The 24,816-nt window shown below is 39.4% G+C and overlaps 1 protein-coding gene across 5 annotated transcripts in view; it reads right to left on the bottom strand.

Moving 5' to 3' along the window:
- The window catches only part of SCEL (sciellin), a 118,216-nt gene that overhangs the window by 80,270 nt on the left and 13,130 nt on the right, over positions 1–24,816 (bottom strand). For all 5 annotated transcript variants that reach the window (XM_077297199.1, XM_077297200.1, XM_077297202.1 and 2 more), the window contains exons 2-5: positions 5,915–5,957; positions 4,816–4,942; positions 4,668–4,730; positions 737–802 (exon numbers count right to left, since the gene is read on the bottom strand). In XM_077297199.1, coding sequence (XP_077153314.1) covers positions 737–802; positions 4,668–4,730; positions 4,816–4,942; positions 5,915–5,948 — 290 coding nt within the window. In that variant the 5' untranslated portion in view covers positions 5,949–5,957. The remainder of the gene's footprint in view (positions 1–736; positions 803–4,667; positions 4,731–4,815; positions 4,943–5,914; positions 5,958–24,816) is intronic.

The following is a 24,816-nucleotide window of genomic DNA, read 5'->3' on the forward strand; positions in this document are numbered from 1 at the left end:
CAGTGTCTGCCTGCTGAATGTGAATTTTTTTTTAAAACCATATTATATTCAGTATGTAAAATAGGGGGCAGGACACTGAGGGATCAGTGACCTCTCATAAGCCATACAGATGAATATATAATCAGAGCACCACATAAAGACCCCCGACAGGCCGCCCCGGAGCACGGGCATATCAATAACTCAAAGCTGAAAATAAAGATTAAACAACAACCACAAGACGGATTTCTTCAACCAAGGTATTATTTTTAATCAGTATAACAGCGCCAACCTGACACTGTGTATAGGTTACTGTGCACAATCCTGCTGACAGGTTCACTTTAGTGTTTGCACACTAGACAAGGAAACACCTCAACCTCCACCACCCTGGTGGTTCTCATCAGTTCCACAGTGATGAAGTTCTTATCTTTCCTTAGTTATATTATAAGCCATACATGTAGACATCATAACTGAGGCCAGTGATTGACCTTATGACTGCATGACATTCAGTAATTGACTTTTGAGGTAAAATTTCCCATCATTACACCAGGAGCCAAACAGGACCTTCCTGTGATGAATAAAGATCCTGGGAGGCAGAGTCTACTCATTACAAAAGTGCAATTGTTGCTATGCTAAGTAGGAATTTAATCATTCCCTTTTATGATTAATAGAAAATCTTCATAATATACACATGACATTAAATTCTATGTTCAGAAATTGTTTGTGATTGCTAATAAAATGCAAAAAAAAACCCAGATACCTGTCTAAAGCGTCATCGGATCTAAATCTGTTGTGAATAGGCTTCTTCTCTTCTTTATCCATGGCGCTGTAACACAACACAGACCACAATTCATGTTACTAGAAAACATGCACATTTCACGGTTCAACAAAACGTATTTCAGAAATTCTCTGACCCAAATGAGACTTCTACCATGTTATAATTACATACATTGGTATATTTCCAACAGACTGACTGAGGACGTTCAGTAATATCCTTCTACTGTTAAAAAAATGTAATTAATCCTTCACAAATATCATTCCTTAGCCCAAAATTTATTTGGAAATCAACAGCACATAATGTTAGCTTATGTCTCCCATTTGTAAAGATAAAAAGGACACAGCAGTTCCCATTACAATCTAGGATAATGCAGCTACACACCAGATCACCCAGTATCAATGCACAATATTTTAAAGGGAATCTGTCAGAAGGTTTTTGCTATGTAATCTGGGTACAGTATGAGATAGGGGTTAAAACACAGATTTTAACAATGTGTTACTTATTAGGCTGTGTGCTGTTGTTTACTTATAACTAAGGTTTTATCACAAAGTCATTATCATGGCTGCGAATAGCTGGTGTGCGGGTATTCTTTCAACTCCACCCCTCCTGTGATAAGCAGCTCACTGTTTGTAGACTATGCACACTGAGAGCCTGGTGTGGGCGGGGGCAGCTTTCTCAGCTTTGCTTCATGCCTAATCTAAGAACTCTGATTATTTCACAACTGCTGCACCCAGTAATCTAAGGCTGGTTTCACATCTGCGGTCTGGAGGGCTGCGGATGGCAGCGTACTTCCTCCCTTCTTCCTGCTTGAAGCCCTGCCTACGCTCCGCCTACTTCTGTATGCGTCCTGTGTTTCCCTGCATACCTATCTTTAACATTTGGTACGCAGGGACATGCGTTGCATGCGGATGCATCCGCATGCTGTGATTTTACATGTGCAGCAATCACACGGAAATGCAAACCGACCGCAAATATGAAACTAGCCGAAGTGATACATGGTTGGATTCAGGGTCTCTTTGCCTACATTACGCTGCTGTCAGGTGAGGTAGAAAAAAATCTGCTGAGATTCCCTTTAAAGGGAATGTGTCACATTTTACTTGGGGTCCTTTCTGTGGGCTTCATGAGGAGCTGAACAGATTGATATATAGTTTTTTAGCGAAAGATTTGTAGTAATTTAATTAAACATTCGATGCTTAGGAGTCCACTGGGCGGTCCTAATTAGTGATTGACAACTATGTATGTTATGTATAGTCATACACAATACTAATTCTAAACATAGAAGGAGCAGATGTTTAAATGAATAAAAAATTATATAGAAACTTGCATTACAACCTTTATATCCATTTGTTCAGCTGCATCTGCTTTATAATATGTTTAATCCAATATAGAAAAACTCTCCTTCGTATTATCATAAAGAATATTTCTTTATTAATTCAAAATATCACAACAACACAATTATATAAAAACTTTTTCAATAAAAATTACAGGGAATGTCCATGATGCAGATAAGAAATTTAATGTCATTATGCAATGCAGTTTCCATGATCAGTATATGTCGGATCCTACAATATCTAAAAGCATAGTGCCTCTAAGGGTAGAGTTGATACCTAAACTCAGTGCATCTTACTAATCATCCATGTGAAAAAAAAAATCTCAAAGTGTATATATATCCCATCTAAAGAGTGCAGTAACAACTATATCATGTGTAAGAAAGTGCAAAATGCAAAGCAAGTCTACCAAAAAAGAAGGAATATAGCAGATACCATTTACGTTAAAGCTTATAATTGTATGCTGTTGTTTACTTGTAAAGAAGGTTTTATCAGTTTTATCAATCGGAGAATATCATTGCCAGGTCTGCTATGCACAAGACTGCTAATCAGACTCCGCCCCTCCTGTGATAAGCAGCTCACTGTCAATAAATTATTTACATATAGAGCCAGGTGGGGGTGCGGGCAGCTTTCTCAGCTCTACTGCATGCTACATCTAAAAATTCTGATTGTGTCACACCTGCTGCACCCAGTAAATCATTATGCTCTCAGATGAGGGAGGATTCTCTTTAATTTCTACAGTGGGTACGGAAAGTATTTAGACCCTTTACATTTTTCACTCTGCTTCATTGCAGCCATTTGGTAAATTCAGAAAAGGTCATTTTTCTTCTCATTAATGTACACTCTGCATCCCATCTTGACTGAAAAAAACAGAAATGTAGACATTTTTGCAAATTTATTAAAAAAGAAAAACGGAAATATCACATGGTCATAAGTCTTCAGCCCCTTTGCTCAATATTGAGTAGTAGCACCCTTTTGAGCTAGTACAGCCATGAGTCTTCTTGGGAATGACGTAACAAGTTTTTCACACCTGGATTTGGGGATCCTCTGCCATTCTTCCTTGCAGATCCTCTCCAGTTCCATCAGGTTGGATGGTGAACATTGGTGGACAGCCATTTTCAGGTCTCTCCAGAGATGTTCAATTGGATTTAGGTCAGCGCTCTGGCTGGGCCAGGCAAGAATGGTCACAGAGTTGTTCTGAAGCCACTCCTATGTTATTTTAGCTGTGTGTTTAGGGTCATTGTCTTGTTGGAAGGTGAACCTTCGGCCAAGTCTGAGGTCCAGAGCACTCTGGAAGAGGTTTTCATTCAGGATATCTCTGTACTTGGCCGCATTCATGTTTCCTTCAATGGCAACCAGTCATCCTGTCCCTGCAGCTAAAAACCACCCCCATAGCATGATGCTGCCACCACCATGTTTCACTGTTGGGATTGTATAGGGCAGGTGATGAGTAGTGCCTGGTTTTCTCCACACATACCGCTTAGAATTATCACCAAAAAGGTCTATCTTCATCTCATCAGACCAGAGAATCTTATTTCTCATAGTCTGGGAGTCCTTCATGTGTTTTTAGCAAATGTGGGCTTTCATATGTCTTGCACTGAGGTGAGGCTTCCGTTGGGCCACTCTGCCATAAAGGCCCAACTGGTGGAGGGCTGCAGTGATAGTTGACTTTGTGGAACTTTCTCGCATCTCTCTATTGCATCTCTGGAGCTCAGTCACAGTGATCTTGGGGTTCTTCTTTACCTCTCTCACCAAGGCTCTTCCCCCACGATTGCTCAGTATGACTGCACAGCCAGGTCTAGGAAGACTTCTGGGGGTCCCAAACCTCTTCCATTTAAGGATTATGGAGGTCACTGTGTTCTTAGGAACCTTGTGCACTGCAGAAATTCTATTGTACCCTTGGCCAGATCTGTGCCTTGCAACAATTCTGTCTCTGAGCTCCCTGGCCAGTTCATGTCATGATTCTCATTTGGTCTGACATGCACTGTGAGCTGTGAGGTCTTATATAGACAGGTGTGTGCCTTTCCAAATCAAGTCCTATCAGTTTAATTAAACACAGCTGGACTCTGATGATGTAGTAGAACCATCTCAAGGAGGATCACAAGGAAATGGACAGCATGTGACTTAAATATGAGTGTCTGAGCAAAGGGTCTGAATACTTATGACCATGTGATATTTCAGTTTTTCTTTTTTAATAAATATGCAAAAATTTATACATTTCTGTTTTTTCAGTCAAGATGGGGTGCAGAGTGTACATTAATGAGAAAAAAAAATGTACTATTTTGAATTTACCAAATGGCTGCAATGAAACAAAGAGTGAAAAATTTAAAGGGGTCTGAATACTTTCCGTACCTACTGTATGTTTTGTAAAGTCAATAAAATCTTTATAAAGTGTATCTAACCATAAGTGGATACAATGGAAATGGATACAAGTTGGATCCTACAGAGTTTGCACTCGTGGTGAAAAAAATAATTATTTGTTCTATGGTTCCTACTTATATTAAAACAGTTTTCTCATAACGCTTTCAAACTGTTTTCTCATAAAGTTGCAACAATGCAAAGTTTTCATTTAATTTAATTATTACCTGTCCAAGTCCTCTTGTGATTTATATCGGTTCAGAACACTTTTCCCAAAGTTTTCATCTCTACTGTAATAATTGTAAAGAAAAAATGAATGTAAACACAGATAACAGACACCAGTGCATACATTGACGGTACCATAGCTTCTATTACATCTTCTCTTCTTCCTCTTCTGGTCGTTTTTTGATCCAACTACCGTCCTTTAGTAGGGTCCTTTTCTTGTTAGTCTCCTGTATCACATTCTGTCTGTTCATTGATCCCAGAGTGTTACTTTTGGCATCTATTGGGGAGAGCAGAAAAAAAAATTAATGTCTGTGAAGACATTGCACATATTCACGTTGCATCCATTTACCATTTTTTATATACAGCTCTGGCAAAAATTAGGAGACCACTGCAAAATGTTCAGTTTGTCTGATTTTTCTCTTTATAGGTATATTTTTGAGTAAAATGTAAATTGTTCTATTATTCTATAAACTTCTGACAACATGTCTCTGAATTTCCAAGCAATAATTTTTTTTTTCTGAAAAGGAGAAATGGTCAAAATGAAAAAAAATAAGCAGTGCTTTTATACCTCAAATAATACAAAGTAAACAAGTTCATAATCATTTAGAAACAATAATACTAATGTTTTAACTCAGGAAGAGTTCAGAAATCGATATTTTGTGGCATAACCATGATTGTTAATCACAGCTTTCACGCGTCTTGGCATGCTTTCCACCAGTCTTTCACGCTGCTTTTGGTGCAAATATGTAAGCAGTTCTTTGTTTGATGGCTTGTGCCTATCCATCATCCTCTTGATTACATTCCAGAGGTTTTCAATGGGGTTCAGGTCTGGAGATTGGGCTGCCCATGGCAGGGTTTTGATGTGGTGGTCTCTTAATTTTTGCCAGAGCTGTATATAAAAAAATATAATAAAAACCTGTTTTCAAGGGAAGTGCTCAGCTCCTCTTTACAGGCGCATACCCCTCCATTGTCTCCCAGCTTTCTGGTTGCCGATACATTCTCGTATATTGACAGATCAAACTAGCGGCATTATTGCAACGGTGACTGCAGCGTCCCAGAAGGAATAAAGTTCATGTTATACCGGCTATATGTCGCACTCTCACTTCAGAGGCCGGGCACCTTCATAACGCTATTAACCTGCAGAATAACCCTGCATCTGCAAGTTAATAGTGACATGGTTCCCTTTAAGGGATTGAACACATTCATTAGTTTGCTTTACATATTATTCCCATGTTTATTTAGATATTACCATTTCCAGATTTGTTAAAGCTGAAAGTAGACATGTTTCAAACCTGAAAAACATAAAACAAAAGAATGATATTAGAGAATAATATTCTGTGATAAATGCTATTGTCCAGCATTATGTATGTGAATATTGAAATTCTTTGCACATGTTATTTGTATATATTTCCAATTTAATGTTTAATTTAGACCTGGAGTATAAGGGTGAAGCAATGGGTGAAAAGTGCTGCCTTATCAAGTAATAATGATTTGCCCTACAGCATATATGTCAAACTCCCCATCATGCATCCTCTGCATTTGACCTCTCAGCACAGCTGGGGCAATGACATCCCTATTTTGTGCTGCTGTTCAGAGCAGTGAAGTGCTTCAGAGCACTAGCTGCTGAGACCAGAGAAGTGGGGGAAAAAGGAGAAGTGAGTATTTTTTTTATGTGGTGCCTATTATACTGTATAGGAGACTATGTGAGGCCCATTGTTCTCTATAGAGGATTAAGTGGGGAACATTATTCTATATGGAGGACTATGTGGACCTCATTATTATGTATGGAAGACTAAGTGGGGCCATTATTCTGTATGGAGGACTATGTGAGGCTATTATACTCTATAAAGGACTATGTGGGGCACATTAAACTGTGTGGAGGACTGTGTGGGGCCATTATACTGTATGGAGGATTATGAGGGGCTCATTATACAGTGTGAAGACCTGTGTGGGGATTACAGTTGGGGCATCATACTGTGTTGTGGTCACCATACTATGCTGGGGAGGTTGAGGGTGGACTACTGTAGGGTTATCATACCATGCATGTGGAGGATACTGTGGAGAAATTCAATGTGGGGGTATCATACTGTGTTTGGGGGACACCTTTGTAGGCATCATACTTTCTGTGCAATGAAAGGGCAATATAAGGACTTCAATAGGAGGAAAAATTACTTTGTAAGGGCAATTTATCATTTACAATTGGGCTCCATTCTTCCCAATTCTTTACTGTTTTTGTATAATTCTTTACTGCTTGTTGTCATGGGGATCTTTCTAGCAGCGTTAGCCGAATATGCTTACAAGCTCTCTTTTCTGTTGAGCTTGTAAGCAAGGCCCTGAGGTTGGCTGGATAACTTGAGCACACTATTAGCTTCGGCACTGCTGCAATGTGCTAAATAAAGGCAAATATGCCCTATATTTTATTTTATGCCCGATACAATTATCATTAGCAGCACATACATTTGGGCCAGCGATGCAACAATGCAGAATGCATGACCAGTCATCAATCAAGAGGTCTTAAGTTTGTTTCTATATGAAATGGTTCATCGTTAGATTTGTTAATAAGCAAAAACTTCCTAAATTGTTGACATTTTTTTAAATAAATATCATGGTTGGCCTGCGACTTTGTCCAAGTTTTTAAGTTTGGCTCTCTGTGTATTTGAGTTTAAGATCCCTGCCCTACAGTGGCCAGTACTTCATGGCTAAAATACCAAAATAGTCTTGTAAAATGTATTTGGAATATTAATTCATTACTTATTAATGACTGATACGAAAACAATATAACTGTTTTATTCCAGAAATAGTGGCACACATGTCCATGAGCTATAAATGATATCGCAAGTCAGCTTCATAGAAATAAGAGGGCTGATCTGCAGTACCACAGCCTGAGATCAGAGTTGGTGGAGTTTTCAGGAGAAAGATAACATCTTTCTAATACTGTGCAAACCCTTTTTTCTTTTTTATTTATTAAAACAGAAATAATTTCTTAATAACTGAGAATTTTTAGTAATTTTTTTTCTCTACTTTTAGAAGTTGCTACATATTAAAGCACCACTCTGGCCTTTTTTTAAATTTCCCTGCCAGAGTGGTATCACTAATGCACGTGCCCTGCCGTCTTCTTCTGTCAGATTGCTCCAGTGTTTGGTGGATGAGCCAGAGGTCACCACTCAATGTAAGTCTATGAGAGCCAGAACGAGGCCAGAACGAGGCTCCCATAGACTTACACAGAGCTTGGGACTGTTACCTCTGGCTTCTGGTCAGTCAGAAGCAATGGTCACAAGATGGAGAAGAGCAGAAGACAGTCCTGAGAGGAGGTAATTATATTATTAAGGATATGGAACTTAATTATTGGCACCACTGCAGCGCTGGAATAACAAAAAACACCAGAGTGTTGCTTTAAGAGCGCCTATGCCAACTTTCTACATGATATGCAGGTTTTAATGGTGTTCTTTGTATACAATAATGTGGTTTTAACTTTGGTTATAAGTATGATGATGAATGAAAAGAAGATGAGTCAGACTCCACACCTCTGTAAAATATGCAGATATTCTCAGTGAAACTGGCAGGTTTTGCAGTCACTCCTGCTTTGCATGTTGCCAAATATTTTGTTTGACTGATCCAGTCATATGAAACCAGGGAGTTTGGGCAGTGGTCACATACTTGTTTCTAATGACATTTCTATTTGCATAATCACTGCCTTGGATGAACTGCACTGAAAGGATAAGGTTATACCATACATTTCACAGGGAACTTTTAGCTACTGATAGTAGTTGACCGCTTCAATCTCTGACAGTGTCAATTAACAGGCACCAGCGGGGGGAGTGCATGATTCCATGTGCTGATCGACATTCCTGTGGCGTGATTGCAGGATGCCGATGGGTTGCATTACAGCCGAGGGTCTGCTGCAGACCTCCGTGCCTGTCATGATAATTCTCCTGTTAAAGCCAGCCTGTAGCTGACATTCATAGGAAATCATGATTTTTCTATAATGCACTACTATGTATAATGCTAATGCACTACTATGAATAACACAAGCGATGAGTTGTTCACAGTTTCAATTCCCCTATGGGGACTATTAAAGACAGAAGTAATAAAAAAAATTCTAAAAATATGAAAAAAACACAAGTTAAAATCACCCACTTTTTGCCCCATTAACCCCTTTCTGACATCGGACGTACTATCCGTCGAGGTGGTATGAGCCCCATTGACCACCGACGGGATAGTACGTCATGGCCAATCAGGGCCGGCTGACTATCGCAGCTGACATCCGGCACTATGTTCAAGGAGCAGTCACGGACCGCTCCTGGCACATTAACCCCCAGCACACTGCGATCAAAGATGATCGCAGCATTCCGGCGGCACAGGGAAGCATCGCACAGGGAGGGGGCTCCCTGCGTGCTTCCCTGAGACCCTCGTAGCAACGCGATGTGCAGGCCCGGATCCAAAATGGCCACGGGGGGCCTTCCGGTTCCTGCAGGGAGGTGGCTTTCAAGCTCCTGCTCAGAGCAGGCGCCGGGAAGCCTCCCTGCACTGCCTGTCATGATATAAATGAGGTATCACTGTAATCGTTCTGACCCAAAGAATAAAACTGCATTATCAATTTTACCAAATGTGGAACAGTATAAGAGCCCCCCCAAAAGAAATTCATGAATAGCTGGTTTTTGTTCATTCTACCTCACAAAAATCGGAATAAATGCGATCAAAAAATGTCATGTGCCTGAAAATGGTACCACTAAAAACGTCAACTCGTCCCGCAAAAAACAAGACCTCACATGACTCTGTGAACCAAAATATGGAAAGATTATAGCTCTCAAAATGTGGAGACGCAAAAAACTATTTTTTGCAATAAAAAGCGTCTTAGTGTGTGAAGGCTGCTAATCATAAAAATCAAATTGGACAACAACGTTTGGGGTCCAATTTCTCCTGTTACCCTTGGAAAAATACAAACTGGGGGCAAAAAAATGATTTTTGTGGAAAAAAAAGAATTTTTGTTTTCATGGCTCTGCGTTATAAACTGTAGTGAAACACTTGGAGATTCAAAGTTTTCACAACACATCTAGATAAGTTCCTTAGGGGGGTCTACTTTCCAAAATGGTGTCACTTGTGGGGGGTTTCAATGTTTAGGCACATCAGGGGCTCTCCAAACGCAACATGGCGTCCCATCCCAATTCCAGTAAATTTTGCATTGAAAAGTCAAATGGCGCTCCTTCCCTTCCGAGCTCTGCCATGCGCCCAAACAGGTTTACCTCCACATATGGGGTATCAGCGTACTCAGGACAAATTGGACAACTTTTGGGGTCCAATTTCTCCCGTTACCCTTGGTAAAATAAAACAAATTGGAGCTGAAGTAAATTTTTTGTGAAAAAAAAGTTAAATGTTCTTTTTATTTTTAAACATTCCAAAAATTCCTGTGAAACACCTGAAGGGTTTATAAACTTCTTGAACGTGGTTTTGAGTACCTTGAGATGTGAAGTTTTTAGAATGGTGTCACACTTGGGTATTTTCTATCATATAGACCCCTCAAAATGACTTCAAATGTGATGTGGTCCCTAAAAAAAAAATGGTGGTGTAAAAATGAGATATTGCTGGTCATCTTTTTACCTTTATAACTCCCTAAAAAAACCAAATTTGGTTCCAACATTGTGCTGATGTAAAGTAGACATGTGGGAAATGTTACTTATTAAGTATTTTGTGTGACATATCTCTGTGATTTAAGGGCATAAAATTCAAATTTGGAAAATTGCGAAATTTTCAAAATTTTCGCCAAATTTCCATTTTTTTCACAACTAATCGCAAGTAATATCTAAGAAATTTTACCACTATCATGAAGTACAATACATCACGAGAAAACAATGTCAGAATCATCAGAATCCGTTGAAGCATTCCAGAGTTATAACCTCATAAAAGGACAGTGGTCAGAATTGTAAAAATTGGCCCGGTCATTAACGTGCAAACCACCCTTGGGGGTAAAGGGGTTAAAAATAAAACAATAAAAAATAACACATATTTGGTGTCGCCCTATTCATAAACATCCAATCTACCAAAATACTGTATAATATACATTAATTCAATCGACAAACGGCGCCATGAGAAGCGATCAAAAAATCGTATCTACTCAAAAGATGATATGAGTAAAAATGTCAGCTCAGGGCACAAAAAATAAGCTCTCACACAGCATTTTATCCCAAAAATTGAAAGTATAAGGGTCTCGGAAAATGGCGACACAAGCAAAGTTTCTTTTTTTTACAAATTGTATCCCCACATAAATAATAAAAACTATACGTGTTTTGCATCTGTGTAATCATACTGACCGGGAGCATCATATTGCCAGGTCAGTTTTACTATATGTAGAACATGGTAAATAAAGAAAATACTTTTGCAATTTCAACCCTCTTGGAATTTTTATCCTGCTTTCCAATGCATTACATGATAAAACGAATTATGTAGTTCAAAAGTACAACAAAAAACAAGCCCTCATCTGGCACTGTGGATGGAAAAATAAAAAAAAGTTATGGTTCTTGGAAGAAACGGAGGATAAAAAAATTGAAAAATTGACCGGGCGTGAAGGGGTTAAAACTAATGCCAGTTAAAATGTACGCACGCAGCTAGGAGCAATGATTCATAGAGGAGTATATATGGAGATTAACATTTTTATGTTATTACTAGCATTTAATTTAAAGCTTAAAGGGATTGTTCCCTTTCAGATAATGTTCAGCCCTAGTTGCATTTTGTTAAAAAACAACACAACATTCTGTAATCACCTTCCCCTGGTCCACCAGTGAGTCTCAGCCGCTGCTCCTGTGTCAGGCATTGGCTGTGGCATCACATTAGCACAGCAGCCACTCAGTGAATTCATACAATGTTATAGGGGCATTATGGAGAGTAGTAGTTTCGCGGCTTTGCAATACCTGGGATGCCACATGTTGAAACGATGGTAGATTCTAATGATCCATTAAAATCAAACAGTCAAAGGTGCAAAATAGCCAACTTGGCAAAAAACTGATTTGTCACCAGATTTCACAGTGTAAACTGCATACATTGTTATACACATCTCTTAGGGCCCCGTGAGACTTGTGCACTTTGCTTGTTAGGATGTTTGTCAGAAAGGCTGTATCATTTTTTTTAAAGCTTACATTTAATCTTGGCCCATATAGTCTGATTGATAGCTCCTCAGTGTCCCTCCTCTGTGTTACTGCTGAGATCTATCATGGCTCAGCGTAAGCTGCAGCTGTCTGACAAGCTGGGTGGGTGGAAATTGAATACACTTGGACTCATGAACGCTCTCACTTTAGCTGCTCTAATAAAAAATTATTTTAATATCATTATATAGCCGCTCTGACATGAATCTACAAAGTAATTACATCAAGTCTAAGAAATCTACTAAGTAATATATAGTTTGTATTGTGAAATCTGTAGCAGATCTGCTTTCAAGGGGTTGTCCAGCCTTGGGGCTCAATGTGACTACAGACTTGTGGATCCTCATGCACACACAATTTGCCATGTCAGAATTATCTGGCACCAGCGGAGAGACTGTGTGGTCATATGACTGCAAGTATGCGACTTGTATACTTCCAGAAACATTCTGACTAGACGTGTCCAGCCTTGTTCGGTTCACTTGTATTGAGCGAGTCCGTGCTCCTTTAGTCGGCACGTGACAGCATGTTTGAAAATCGCATACTTGCAGTCACACGACCACCCACTCCGGGAACGAGCATCGGAGGATACTGACGGCGCACATACTGCACGCTCTGAGAATTCGCAAGTCTTCAGTGACATAGCAAGTCTTCAGTGACATAGAGTGACTGCAGACTTATACCCCAAGCCTGGACAACCCCTCTAAGTCATTCAGCCCCAAAGACTTACTTATAGTTATCAATTAGCATTAGGATAATCATTAAAACTAAAATAAAGCAGTCTAGTGATGGACATTATCAGAGCGTCTGAAAAACAGTCTTTTGTTATTTTATTAGTTACTTTTTCAGCAAAGTCAATACTGAGTCTCATACAATTCAAGAGTAAGGCAGATACCTATACTGTGTCCTTCTACCATGCAAAAAACACATTTCCTTCTAGTGGGTTCCTTTGAACAATTTGTGCAATGCTGAATATAACTAAATTATAGAAAAAATGTGTCATATTGAAATGAAATGAAATGAAATGTCGTATCTTTTTCTTAAGGAATAATATGTCTAGCATGCCTGTCACTTCCTTAGGGTGATATACAACATTCAGAATTAATAAGAACAGAATAACCTGTTAGTCCAGCAATTCTGCAGCCCTAGGCTTAAGCCTCTGTTGCCTTCCTACATATTGTGTCCTAATAATAACATAGTTACAGCTTATAGTGTCATAAAACAACAAAAAAAATGTGTGTGGCTCTAAGCACATGTTCTCAATGGGACAAAGACATGTAAAAGTACTGATAACAGTGATACCTCAACACCTGACCTATTGAGACTCATCTCAAAGAATAGGACCTGGACATTGGGTGTTCATCTATTGATGCATTTAGAACTCAATCTTTTGCTAAATAGTAACCATTCAATTAGTCAGCTAATATAGTGATGAGAGTAACAATGTTTTGAACTTTTGAATTTCAGGCTCCATATCTTACCATCTACTACTGCTTCAAATGTGAGACTACCATTATTTTTTAGACAATCATCTTGGCTATCTCATACAGCAATTTTACTTGCCACTATTTAGCATATAATTAGTGATGCAGATTCTTGTCATGTCACCACTTTGTTACTGTTTTGCACCTAAAAATCAAATTTAGAATTTTTAATATTTTGTTAGTATCTTGTAAATCCACCTTTGGCTTTAAACCCTGCCTGAATCCTTCTGGGCATGTTCTCAATCAGATTCAAACATGTCTCTACTGAAATCTTATCTCATGTCTCTTCTACACATTCCCAAAGTTTTTGTATATGGGTTGATTCACTTGGGTATGGTTACAGTTCTTTTTCTTCATCTCTACCTACAAGTATTAGATTGGGTTGAGATCTGAGGAGTATGGAGGCCAATCTAGCACCTTTATTTCAATGTCATTGAACTATTTCTTCACCAATTTCTACGTATGCTTAGGTCGTTGTCCTGCTGGAACATGAAGTCTTCCTATTGATACTCATAGTACTTGATTGTATGAAGTAACTCATCTTGTAGGATACTTATGGAGCGCCCCCAGACGCAGGGCCACGGGGTACTCGGTACCGGGCCTCTCTGTCTCAGTCCTGGGGTTGTCACGGTGGCTAGACCCGGTCCGTGACCCTGCTAAGGGGCGTCCAATGAAAGGTGTGATGGTGGTGCGTGGTGCAAGTCGCGATGAATAACGAGGACACAGGGTTGCAGTCTCTTTACCTCTTTACTGAAGGCTTCAGGGTCCGCAATCCAGAGCACTGCTAACAGGGCTGGCTGAGACCGGCCGGTCCGAAGGCACATCCAGAGTTTCCTTTGCAGGTGGAAATGAGTGCCTACCTTCTAGCGCCTGTGTGTTGTAGTACCTCCCTGCTGTGCACCATGGGATAGTCCTCACAACTGTTGTGTCTGTTTCTGATGTTCTTTCTCACAACTATCGTTTCTGTTCTGATGTTCTTCTCCGTCCCCCAGATGATATGGCTAGGACGCACCCGTATGACGGGTAGGCCTGGAGTTATTCTGGGACCCTAGAGACGCCCCTCTCCCACAATTGCCTCCTATGTCTGCTTAGGTGATTTAGGTGAGACAGCCAACCTATAATTAACTGTCCTGCCGCTGTTTGAAGTAATGCTTGGAGCCCAATACTTCCTCGGCGTTCCGGCCACCGGCTACGCGCCTCAGTAGGATGTTGCCACGATCTTAGGGCACGACTCCTACTGGTTCTATTCTCCTTTGTGCTGTGATCTCGTTTCTAACTTCTCCACAATAAACCTCGCTTCGTGTCCTTTCTTAGGATGCCACCGCAACGGGTGCAGGCGCGGCTCCGTAACGTTCTGTCCTTTTCGCTAGGCCACTGTCAGGATCCCACCCCTGACAGAGACCCCCCTGAATCTTCCCCGCAACACCCTCTGCCACAGGATGTTGCCTGGGCAAAACCCAGTCAGCTTCTCCCTAACTTCCTATCCAGCCCCCAGTTTTACCAGATTGTGAGGAGTGGCCTAATACATAGAACCCTTTGCTCCCCCTGGTGACCAGAGTGTGAAGTGTAATGTGTGACTGTAATACCTGGTCAGGTGAACTCCTTTAGTGCCATCAGACGTACCATCACTCCCCTTAGTGGCGGAGCGTCAGTACTGCAACGACCAGGACTCTGGGGCGCTGCACTTACATATAGCTCAGCACTGAGACCACCATTGATTCTGGTCAAGTATCCAATATCATCAGGTTTCCTCCAGCGAACTTGACGGTTCCTTCAATTTCTCCATCCGTTAGCCCCTTTTCCCATTATTCCTTCCAGGCCCATTTGCACTCATCAGAGCCTAGTCTATTCACTTTCATCTCATTATTCCAAATCACCCGTTTCCAATCTTCTACTGTCCACTTTTTGTACTTTTTTGCAAACTCAAGCCGATTCTTCTTATGATGATATTTAAGTCCAGGTTTCTTCACCTTTCTTTGAGCCACCATTCCAAACTTGTGTAACATGAGTCACATACTGCTTGTCTGGATGTCTGTGATCTTATTATTATGAAGCATACAAGTCACCCCCACTGCCAGATCTGATAGACCTTGTGATGGGCGACTTGTTGACTCCGATATTTTGCCTGGACGTCCACCTCTTGGCTTTTCAATGGATTGACAGACATCATTTCGCAGTCTTCCAACTGTCATGGCACCCACATGATGCAGATTGGCAATTTTCTTGGCCAAGAGACCGCTATCAATGAGCTGGATTATGCTGTTTCTCTTTTCTTGGGAAATCTTCTTCATAGCTGCTCTTTGATTTTTACCAGTGACCTTTTGCTTGGGAATCAACCTACAACACACTGCGCTATTAGGGAATGTGAGAACAGGTTGTATTTTATACTGTAGTATACAGGAAGAAAAAAAATTTACTATCACCACAAGCAAAACAGTAACAATGCAGTGTTATGACAAGAATCTGCATAACTAATTATATGTAAAATTGTTGCAAGTCAAATATATGTATGAAATAGCCAAGATCTATGGTCTATAAAATGATGGTAGTCTCACATTTTAGGCAGTAGTGGATGGTGAGATATGGAGCCTGAAAATCAAACGTTAATTGTTACCCTTTTGCTCATCACTGTATGTCACAATGCCAATTTAAAATATTTGACAGGAGTGTAGAATTGTTGGTTATTTCTCGTTGTTACAGCCTCCAGAAAAATTGCTTAACTTAAGTCTGTGTCCTGAATAATAAAAAATAGGTCTATAATAGTAACATAGTAACATAGATAGCAAGGCCGAAAAAAGACATTTGTCCATCCAGTTCAGCCTACATTCGATCAGAATAAATCCCCAGATCTACGTCCTTCTAAAGTACCTACTAACTGTAAGATACAATATTGTTACCTTCCAGGAAGACATCCAGGCCTCACTTGAACCCCTCGACTGAGTTTGCCATCACCACCTCCTCAGACAAGGAATTCCAGATTCTCACTGCTCTAACAGTAAAGAATCTTCTTCTATGTTGGAGGAAAAACCTTCTCTCCTCCAGACGCAGAGAATGGCCCCTTGTGACCATCACATTCCTTGGTATAAACAGATCCTCAGCGAGATATTTGTATTGTCCCCTTATAAACTTATACATGGTTGTTAGATTGCCCCTCAGTCATCTTTTTTGTAGACTAAATAATCCTAATTTTGCTAATCTCTCTGGATATTGTAGTTCCCCCATTCCCTTTATTAATTTTGTTGCCCTCCTATGTACTCGCTCTAGTTCCATTATATCCTTCCTGAGCACCGGTGCCCAAACCTGTACACAGTACTCCATGTGCGGTCTAACCATGGATTTGTACAGAGGTACAATATTACTGAAAATACAGAGGTAAATTTAATTGAAAATACCATGACCTTGTCATGATCCGGCAACCAACAGGCCAGTTGCCTTAAGGACCAAAAACAGTTCAGTGTTTGACACACACACAAATAGTACATAGCAACTTGGCAGTCTTAGGGACAACTGGCTACATATGGCAGTACACTTTTCTAACCATTAGCAAGGTACAAAAATGTTTTATGAGTTTAATGACAAACTGAGCAATATAGGCAGACATGGGGATGCAGGTCACCGCCTACTTTGCAAATCTGTATAAGGCCCCTTTTGAAGAAGATTATTATAGAAATATATTTTAGTAGAGTGTTTAATGCTCATCAGAAGACTGCGTGGCACTAATTTTTGTACAACGTATAATACCACTACAGGATTGTCAAAAATATGTTGGAGAAACACCGAACAATTCTTATCAATGATCCATTTTTAGGATCCTCGCTAAGAATAGATGCCAATAAAACCACGCATTACCTACAGAAGGTCTAGGACCTTGAAAAGCATTGTAACCCCAGAAAATTAAATATAATATACAATATAATCCACATTTCTTGATAATCAACAGCTACAAATGCAAGTGCTGCAAAAACAACAGAGATACAGTGGAGTCATGTATTAGCAACACTACAGGAGACATTTCATATAATAACTTCCCTTAATTCCTTGTATGTGATTTACATATTAGAATGTAGCGGTGGCCTTAAATCTGTGGGCTGCAAGACCTAAAGTCGAAGCGCGAGAATCGGTAAGAAATGTGGTGAATTTGTCCAGGTATGCAGCATCACTGCAAGACTGCAATTATTTTATATTTTACAGTTTTACCCATCAAACAAATGTCAGAAACACATCTGGATTGTTTCCAACATCTCCACAAACAGGAGATGTTCAGGCTCAGAAGATGAATTGTTTATTTTTCTGGTCTTAGACAAACGTCTAAGGATACGTGCCCACGATCAGGAACTGCTGCGGGTTTGATGTTGCGTATTTATGCAGCATCATACCCGCAGTATCCAGCTGTGACAGCATAGTGGATGGGATATCTAGAAATCACTCATGGAGACTGACATGACTTTTCTGGCCGCAGCATGTCAATTTCTCTTGAGGAGATGCGAGTCTCAGCAAGGGAAATTTTATCAATAACCTGTATTGGATACGGTAAAACCGCATGGTTCAGTGAACATGCGCTGCGTCCAAAGAGCTGCCAATTCCGGATCATGAGCACCCAGCCTAAAAAGCTATTAATTATTAGCCCGAAATGCCTGTATCATCACATGGTTCTTTTTTTAATCTGTATCCATACCCGAGATGTGAGATTAATCATCATTTATTTTCAATTGAAACTATATAATAATTGTTTTGTACATTAGTGATTATATGTATTTATCCATTACATATGTAGCCATGAGTTATTCCATGAAAATCCCTTTTTTCCCCTATAATCAAGACCCTCTAGCCACCATGGAACATTCATGTTCTTTACTTCCAAAAATCAATTTTTATATTTTAATACAATAGTTACTTCTTATTGGATGATATAGTGTTCTAGAAAGTTTCTATTTATTCATCACATGCAGTGAACTACATTTGTATTACTGTGCTTCATCATTCTATATCAGGGGTGGGGAATCTTTTTTCTGCCAAGGGTCATTTGGATATTTATACCATCCTTCGGGGGCCGTACAAACGCCACCCACAAAGTACATACTGACTCTGGCACTGGTTTAAGGATGTAATTAGTGATGGGCGAATATACTCGTTACTTGAGATTTCTCGAGCACGCTCGGGGGTCCTCCGAGTATTTTTTAGTGCTCGGAGATTTAGTTTTTCTGGCCGCAGCTGAATGATTTACATCTGTTAGCAAGCATAAGTACATGTGGGGTTGCCTAGCAACAAGGCAACCCCCACATGTCAGATTCCAAGGCTCAGTCATGCCTTCACCAGTCCTTGTCAGTCCTTTTCTAAATCAATATATACCATGGCAAAGATATATTCAGAAAGGATTAGAATTTTTTTATACTCATACAGAATACAAGAATTAGCAAACCTCACTGAAGTGTGACAATGTGACTGGTTACAATGGCTATCTGGAGGAATTTTGGGAAATCCCATAGACTTCAAACTTCGCACTATTTTATGGCTCCTATTCTTAGATATCAACCTAAAAAGCAAAAAAAAAACCTTAATTCTGGCGTTTTTATTTTTTCTCTTGTTACGTCATTTACTGATCTAGTTAATTATTTTTATATATTGATAGATCGGGTGATTCTGAATGCGGCGATACAAAATATATGTTTTTTTTTTAATTATTATTATTATTATTATTATTATTTTATTTTGAATGGGGGTGATTTAAACTTTTATGCTTTTTATTTTTGTAATATTTTTAAAAACTTTTTTTTACTTTTTAGTAGCTTCAATAGCCTCCATGGGAGATTAGAAGCCATGATAATCTGATTGCTTGTGTTACACAGAGCAGGGCTTCAGCCCTGCTTTGTGTAGCGGAAATACTCACTTACTATGAGCACCGACTGCTGGGTGGCGCTCATAGCTATCCGGCTATGACAACCACAGGGGTCTGCTGCAGACTCCGGGTTGTCATGCCAACCCTTCGGTGACCTACAGTCATGTGACACAGGTGCCAATGGGTGGGGTTTCTGACGCGCTTTCGGCTTGATCATGTTAAGTGCCTCTGTCAGAGATTGACAGCAATATTTAACATGTTAACAACAGCGGGTGGATCGCGATTCCACCCACAGATTTTAGGGGCACATGTCAGCTAATGAAATCAGCCGACACGTGACAGAAAAGAATGGGCTCATCGCCGGAGCCCACATCAAAGGGGGAGACCCGACATGTCGTGAAGGGGTTGAACAATCTCTTGTATTTAGGAATTGGAAGACTAGCTAATACAAAATAGTTCTTTGGTTTGGCACTAACAAACTGATACATTATGGAGATAAATAAAATAGATTTAATAGATGTTTAATAGAGCAGAAGAACTTTCAAATTGCACATGTCCTCCCTGCAGTCTTCAGATGGTTTACAAAAGTCTAGAGATGACACTACGTGGATAAGGTGTAGAACCCCATACACAGGAGGCTGTATACCTCTATGTATGATCTTGTTTTCCTACAATCTAGGTAAGAAAGTCATCAAATAAATATTGCATAATAATAAAACTGATAGGCCAAATGCTCTTCAAGCTTTAGAAATTTAAGATAAGTGGAGAGCCTACATTTTAGAGGAAAACAGTAGAAAGATTTGTGAACATTGGTTTATATTTGGGGTGTTTGGCGCAAACAGACACAGTCATCTTACATCTTATTTATAGATGTCACTTTAACATTTGCCTTTCCCATATGTAAATATTTCCAGGATTTCCCCATTCTCTCTGTGAATAGGATTACTAAGCTCCTGCCCTTATAATGAACCCAGCATGCCCTGTAATTACGCTTCAATCACTCTTAAAATCCACCCAGTTTTGCTTGAGATGGTTTGCTAAATTAAAAGATAGCATGTCAAAATGAAGACATTGTAAGTATGTGATAAGAATAGTATGAGTCATTGATGATCTTTAATGTTCATAATAATATGTACAAACAGCATGATTATGTCTGTATATGAATATATACGTATGGGAGTGGTGCATGTTAATATATATATATATATATATATATATATATATATATATATATATATATATATAGATATATATATAGTCTAAAAAGGTATCCCCTACCCCCACAGTTACATATTGAAGCTACTTAAATCATACAGCAATTCTAGTTACATAAAAGGGCTTGTGCAGTTTAGAAAATCCATATTCATATTCATATACCCTCTTGAGGAACTTTAAGTTGACTTCTGTTTAGGTCTCTCTTAGCTGGAGCAAAGATCAGTTTAGAGCTTCTCACAATGTAAATTGCCCCCTGACTAAGCATTACATATGCAGCTTATTGATGGGTACTGTGCTATACTTGCTTTCCCCTGTGGTGGCGCTGTAGAGAAACTAAGCTCGTGTTGCCAATTCTTCCCTCAGATTCCTGTTGATCACTTTGAAGCAAAGTGTGGTGACACTTTGTGATCGATTCACCATCCAGGAACATTGTATGAATTAGAAGAGAAGATGTGGAGTCTGTCTCTTGTCTCCTGGACTGTTGCATTTAGTAAGGAGCAGTATGCAGCAGCTACATGGCCATCCAACCATAATGGGATTTTAAGGGACACCCTGTTTAAGCCTTTTGGACATGTGACCATTGTAGCACATCAGTGGTAGTAGCAGTAACACATTGGTCACTGCTGTGGCTACAGTAGCCACATTCTATTTCTGCTGGAAGGGGAAGCTCGGAGAACCATGGGGTACCTGGGTAGCATTGTTGAGTGGATTGGTAGGCGAGTATACATTTTTAAAAACTGTTTACACCAAGCTACATTGCATTGTCTGTCTTTCAACAACATAATATAGGTAAAAATATATTTTTTCTACTACTGTTATCACAAAAACCTAAGCAATATGATGGTGGCCTCCACCATGGCTCAATCTGTTTCAAAAACTTAGAAGACACATGCCATGTGCCAATGAAGAAGTGGCATAATGAAGGGAAGCAAAGTTTGCCTAATTTCTTAGACTGTGTGTACCACTGTGATTATGTCCACTGATCTTTTGCATGCCCGGTCTAGTTTTAAGCTGTCTACACTTAAGACCGTAATAATCAATCTTCCAATTCATCTGTGGTCCCCGGAGTGATTTTACTTTACCCCCTCTCCTACCTTATCATGCAATGGACCAACTGACTGCTCTCTTTTTTGCTACTACAGCAAAGAAGCAAAGGGTATAGGGAGAACGTCTGAGGTTGTGACCAGAAGGACATAAGAAGGATAGCATATTGTATGTGGAAAGGGAGGTACGCAGTACTGATTTTAAGTTGGAGCACAGAAATCATGCTGCTGAGGACTAATGGGAGCTTAAAAAGAAACAAACAAAAATACGATACATGCGGCATCCGTTTTCACATGTACTGAAGACATGTGCACACACATCCCCATTATAATCTATGGGGCTGCGCACATGTTCTTGTTTTTTGTTTTGTCCGAGTTTTCATGTGTCCATGTGTCACACACGTAGGCATGACTGTTTTTTTCTGGCAGCACGAATGACAATAACGTACTACATGTGCGCACACGGATGACTTATGTGTGACATCCATGTGCCATCCATGTGACACATCCCAGAATGGAATTCAGAATAGATTTTTATGTGTTAAAGATGTGTAAAGATGGGGCTATATAGTTAAATATGAGGTAAATAGATATTAGATAGATAATACATAGCTATTAGATAGATAATATATAGATATCTGTGAGGTATATAATTAGTGCCTTGTGTGTGTAATGTGTATTAAATTAATTAATTTTAAAACTGACGGGAGTAACCTACTGAGCCTTGTTCAGAATGTTCTCAGAACAAGGCTCAACAGTGTTCCTCGCGGTCAGCGGCAGGCTCTCCACCACAGTACCTACACCCCTGCATGCATATTTTAACCTTCCTAAAATATTTTTTTTTACCAAAGCACAGAAAAAGATTCTCCATCATTACTCTTTAACAGTGTCTTAGGTAATGAAATACCCCATATAATTATTTTGTATTTCAGTTTGTAGGCTTACAATTCTTTTTGAAGCCAGAATTCAACTGTAATTAATTAAGTGTTAAATATCTCAGAGACTAGAGCCAATCTGGCAAATGCTGTCACATGGCACAGTTGTAGTATGCTGTCTGCCTACTAGATAGCGTAATTAAATGTGAACAATGTGTTTTCTTTTTTACACTAACGATTATGTGAAAGGAAGTGCCTTATGGTACCTTTACATGCAACTATTTTCAAACCCCAAAAATTGGTAAAAATATGACAATTTCCATTAGGTCAAGCCTAGTAGGTGATGGGGGATGTCCAGCAAAGTCCATTATTATTGCCTAACAAAGGCTCATGGATGCGGTAGGCACCCATGACCTGTGTAAATGTCACTATGAATGATGGACCATCTTCTGCATTTTCACTGGGAAAACATTTTTACAATTGTTCAAAAATTAGTGAATCGTGAGAGAAACTGAGCAGTGTAAATGGGTCCTACATATGCATTATCTCACACCGCTCAGTGAAAGACAGACAACCTTCTCTACATTTTGACCTGCTTTCAGAAATGAATAAATCATTATACGGGTATTCTATGCTACATAAATTTTCTCCCATCCATTGTTAGATAGGCTGGTCCACTATTCTCCACTGGTTCTCTCTTGGTTCTCCTGTGCTGGAAGACCACAGCCAGGAGAAATTAAATAGGAAAAAAGTAGGATCAGGCGGGCACGTTGGTTCCTGTGTAGATAAAATTCTGCCAGAAGTGTCTGGCAGCAGCCTATTCCCGCCGTTAAAAAATACATACTTGTTTAGATAAGCCATGATTGAATGTATAATATATGGTGGAGTCAGCAGGAATATCTATCTAAATTGTATGGGTGCCATAAGAATCTTAAGTTAAGAATCTAGATCTTCTGGTGTGTTAATGACATGACTAACGACAAGCGAAAAAAACTTTCAAATCCAACACATATATCTTATTTCCTTCTCACAATATAATGTTCTTAAAATAAGAATGGAACCATCTATAATTGCGATAAACTGATAAATATTTAAAAAATAAAGAAATACAGTATGCTGCCTTAGTTTTTTTGATCCGTATTTGACACGATGCGACTGTTCGTGATTAGGGAAAGGGGCCCTGAACCGTCCCCTAGGACTGGGGCCCTAACTAACATGTAAGACAGAAAGCAAAGCAGAAAGCAGGGTGGATAAAAATCAATGTTTTTTTAGAAAAAATCAAAAAAATCGGATTTTTTTTATTTAAATCGGATTTTTTTTATTTAAATCGGATTTTTTTCAATAAACTGCTTTTTGAGGAAAATATTTTACCATCCAAAGGTTCTTCCATCATGAGATAAAGCTGAGTTGTTTAACTCAGTAGAATAAAGGCTGTATATGTGTAACATTCACAATGCCATGCTCTTCCAGAGGTTTCTGTAGGATTAGTGGGCAGTTTCTCTCCTATATTATCACAGACGCTCGCTTTACTTATGCAGTTCTCAAAACTGAATTTGACTCAGAGGTCCCAGCCTCTTCTTCATGGCAAAAATGTTACAACATGAACAGAGTTGAGAAAAAGACCTTAATCCTATTGTTCTACAAACCTATGAATACAGAATCAACCCCTTCAGTGCCAAGTCCAAGAAGTTAGACAATATGTTTCTGATTGTTTGGAGTGGAATAGATCTGCACAACACAAGAAGAATGTGAATCTAAGTGTGAGGAGGAGGAAGGGCAAGCAGACAAGAAAATGAAAGTGAAACTTTGAGCACAATACTGCAGCATAGCCACAGACAGACAAGTCTGGATCTGTTTGTGTGTATGATCTGAGGTTTATTACATTCTTTCCTTATAATGGCAGCAGGCCGTAAAAGAGACCCAGTTTGGGAATATTTTAATGAAGCTCCTTCGCCTATCGGTAAGGCAGGCATGCGTGCAAAAACGATGCAACAAAGAGATGCAAGGCCTGGTGGCGCGAATGAGGCAACATCATGAGAAGTGCGGTGATGAAGATGACCAAAGAAACACTTCTGAACAGGCAGGATCTTCAGGTTGGTAAACATTTTTATTGAATCCTATTTCTAAAGACTGAACTGTCATGTGTGAGAAAAATTATATTTCTTATTATTACTGCATGTTATTGTCATTTGGTACAGTTATGAAGAAAAACAAATATTCCTTTTGGGGCAGGGGCAGTGATGTGTTGTGTACAATAAGCAGAAATTGTATAAACAATAAAATAACAGCATTGACTTTTTTTGTTTAGGGGAATTCATGGATTCTGGAAACTATCCACCTCCAAGATCACCATCATCCTGTTCTACAGTTTCAGAGTTATCCATCCAGGATAGTGCTTCATTAGCAGCAGCATCATCATCAGACACCCACAGCCACATATCACCATCACCCAAAAGGAAGAAAAAACCTTTACCTCCTGGAACCACCATAGATAGGTTTGTGATAAGAACTAGCAGATTAGAAAAAGAGTTGATTGATGAAAAAATTGCCCAGTTTATTTATGCAACG

This window comes from Ranitomeya variabilis, chromosome 3 (assembly GCF_051348905.1).
Source record: "Ranitomeya variabilis isolate aRanVar5 chromosome 3, aRanVar5.hap1, whole genome shotgun sequence".
Lineage (NCBI taxonomy): Eukaryota > Metazoa > Chordata > Amphibia > Anura > Dendrobatidae > Ranitomeya > Ranitomeya variabilis.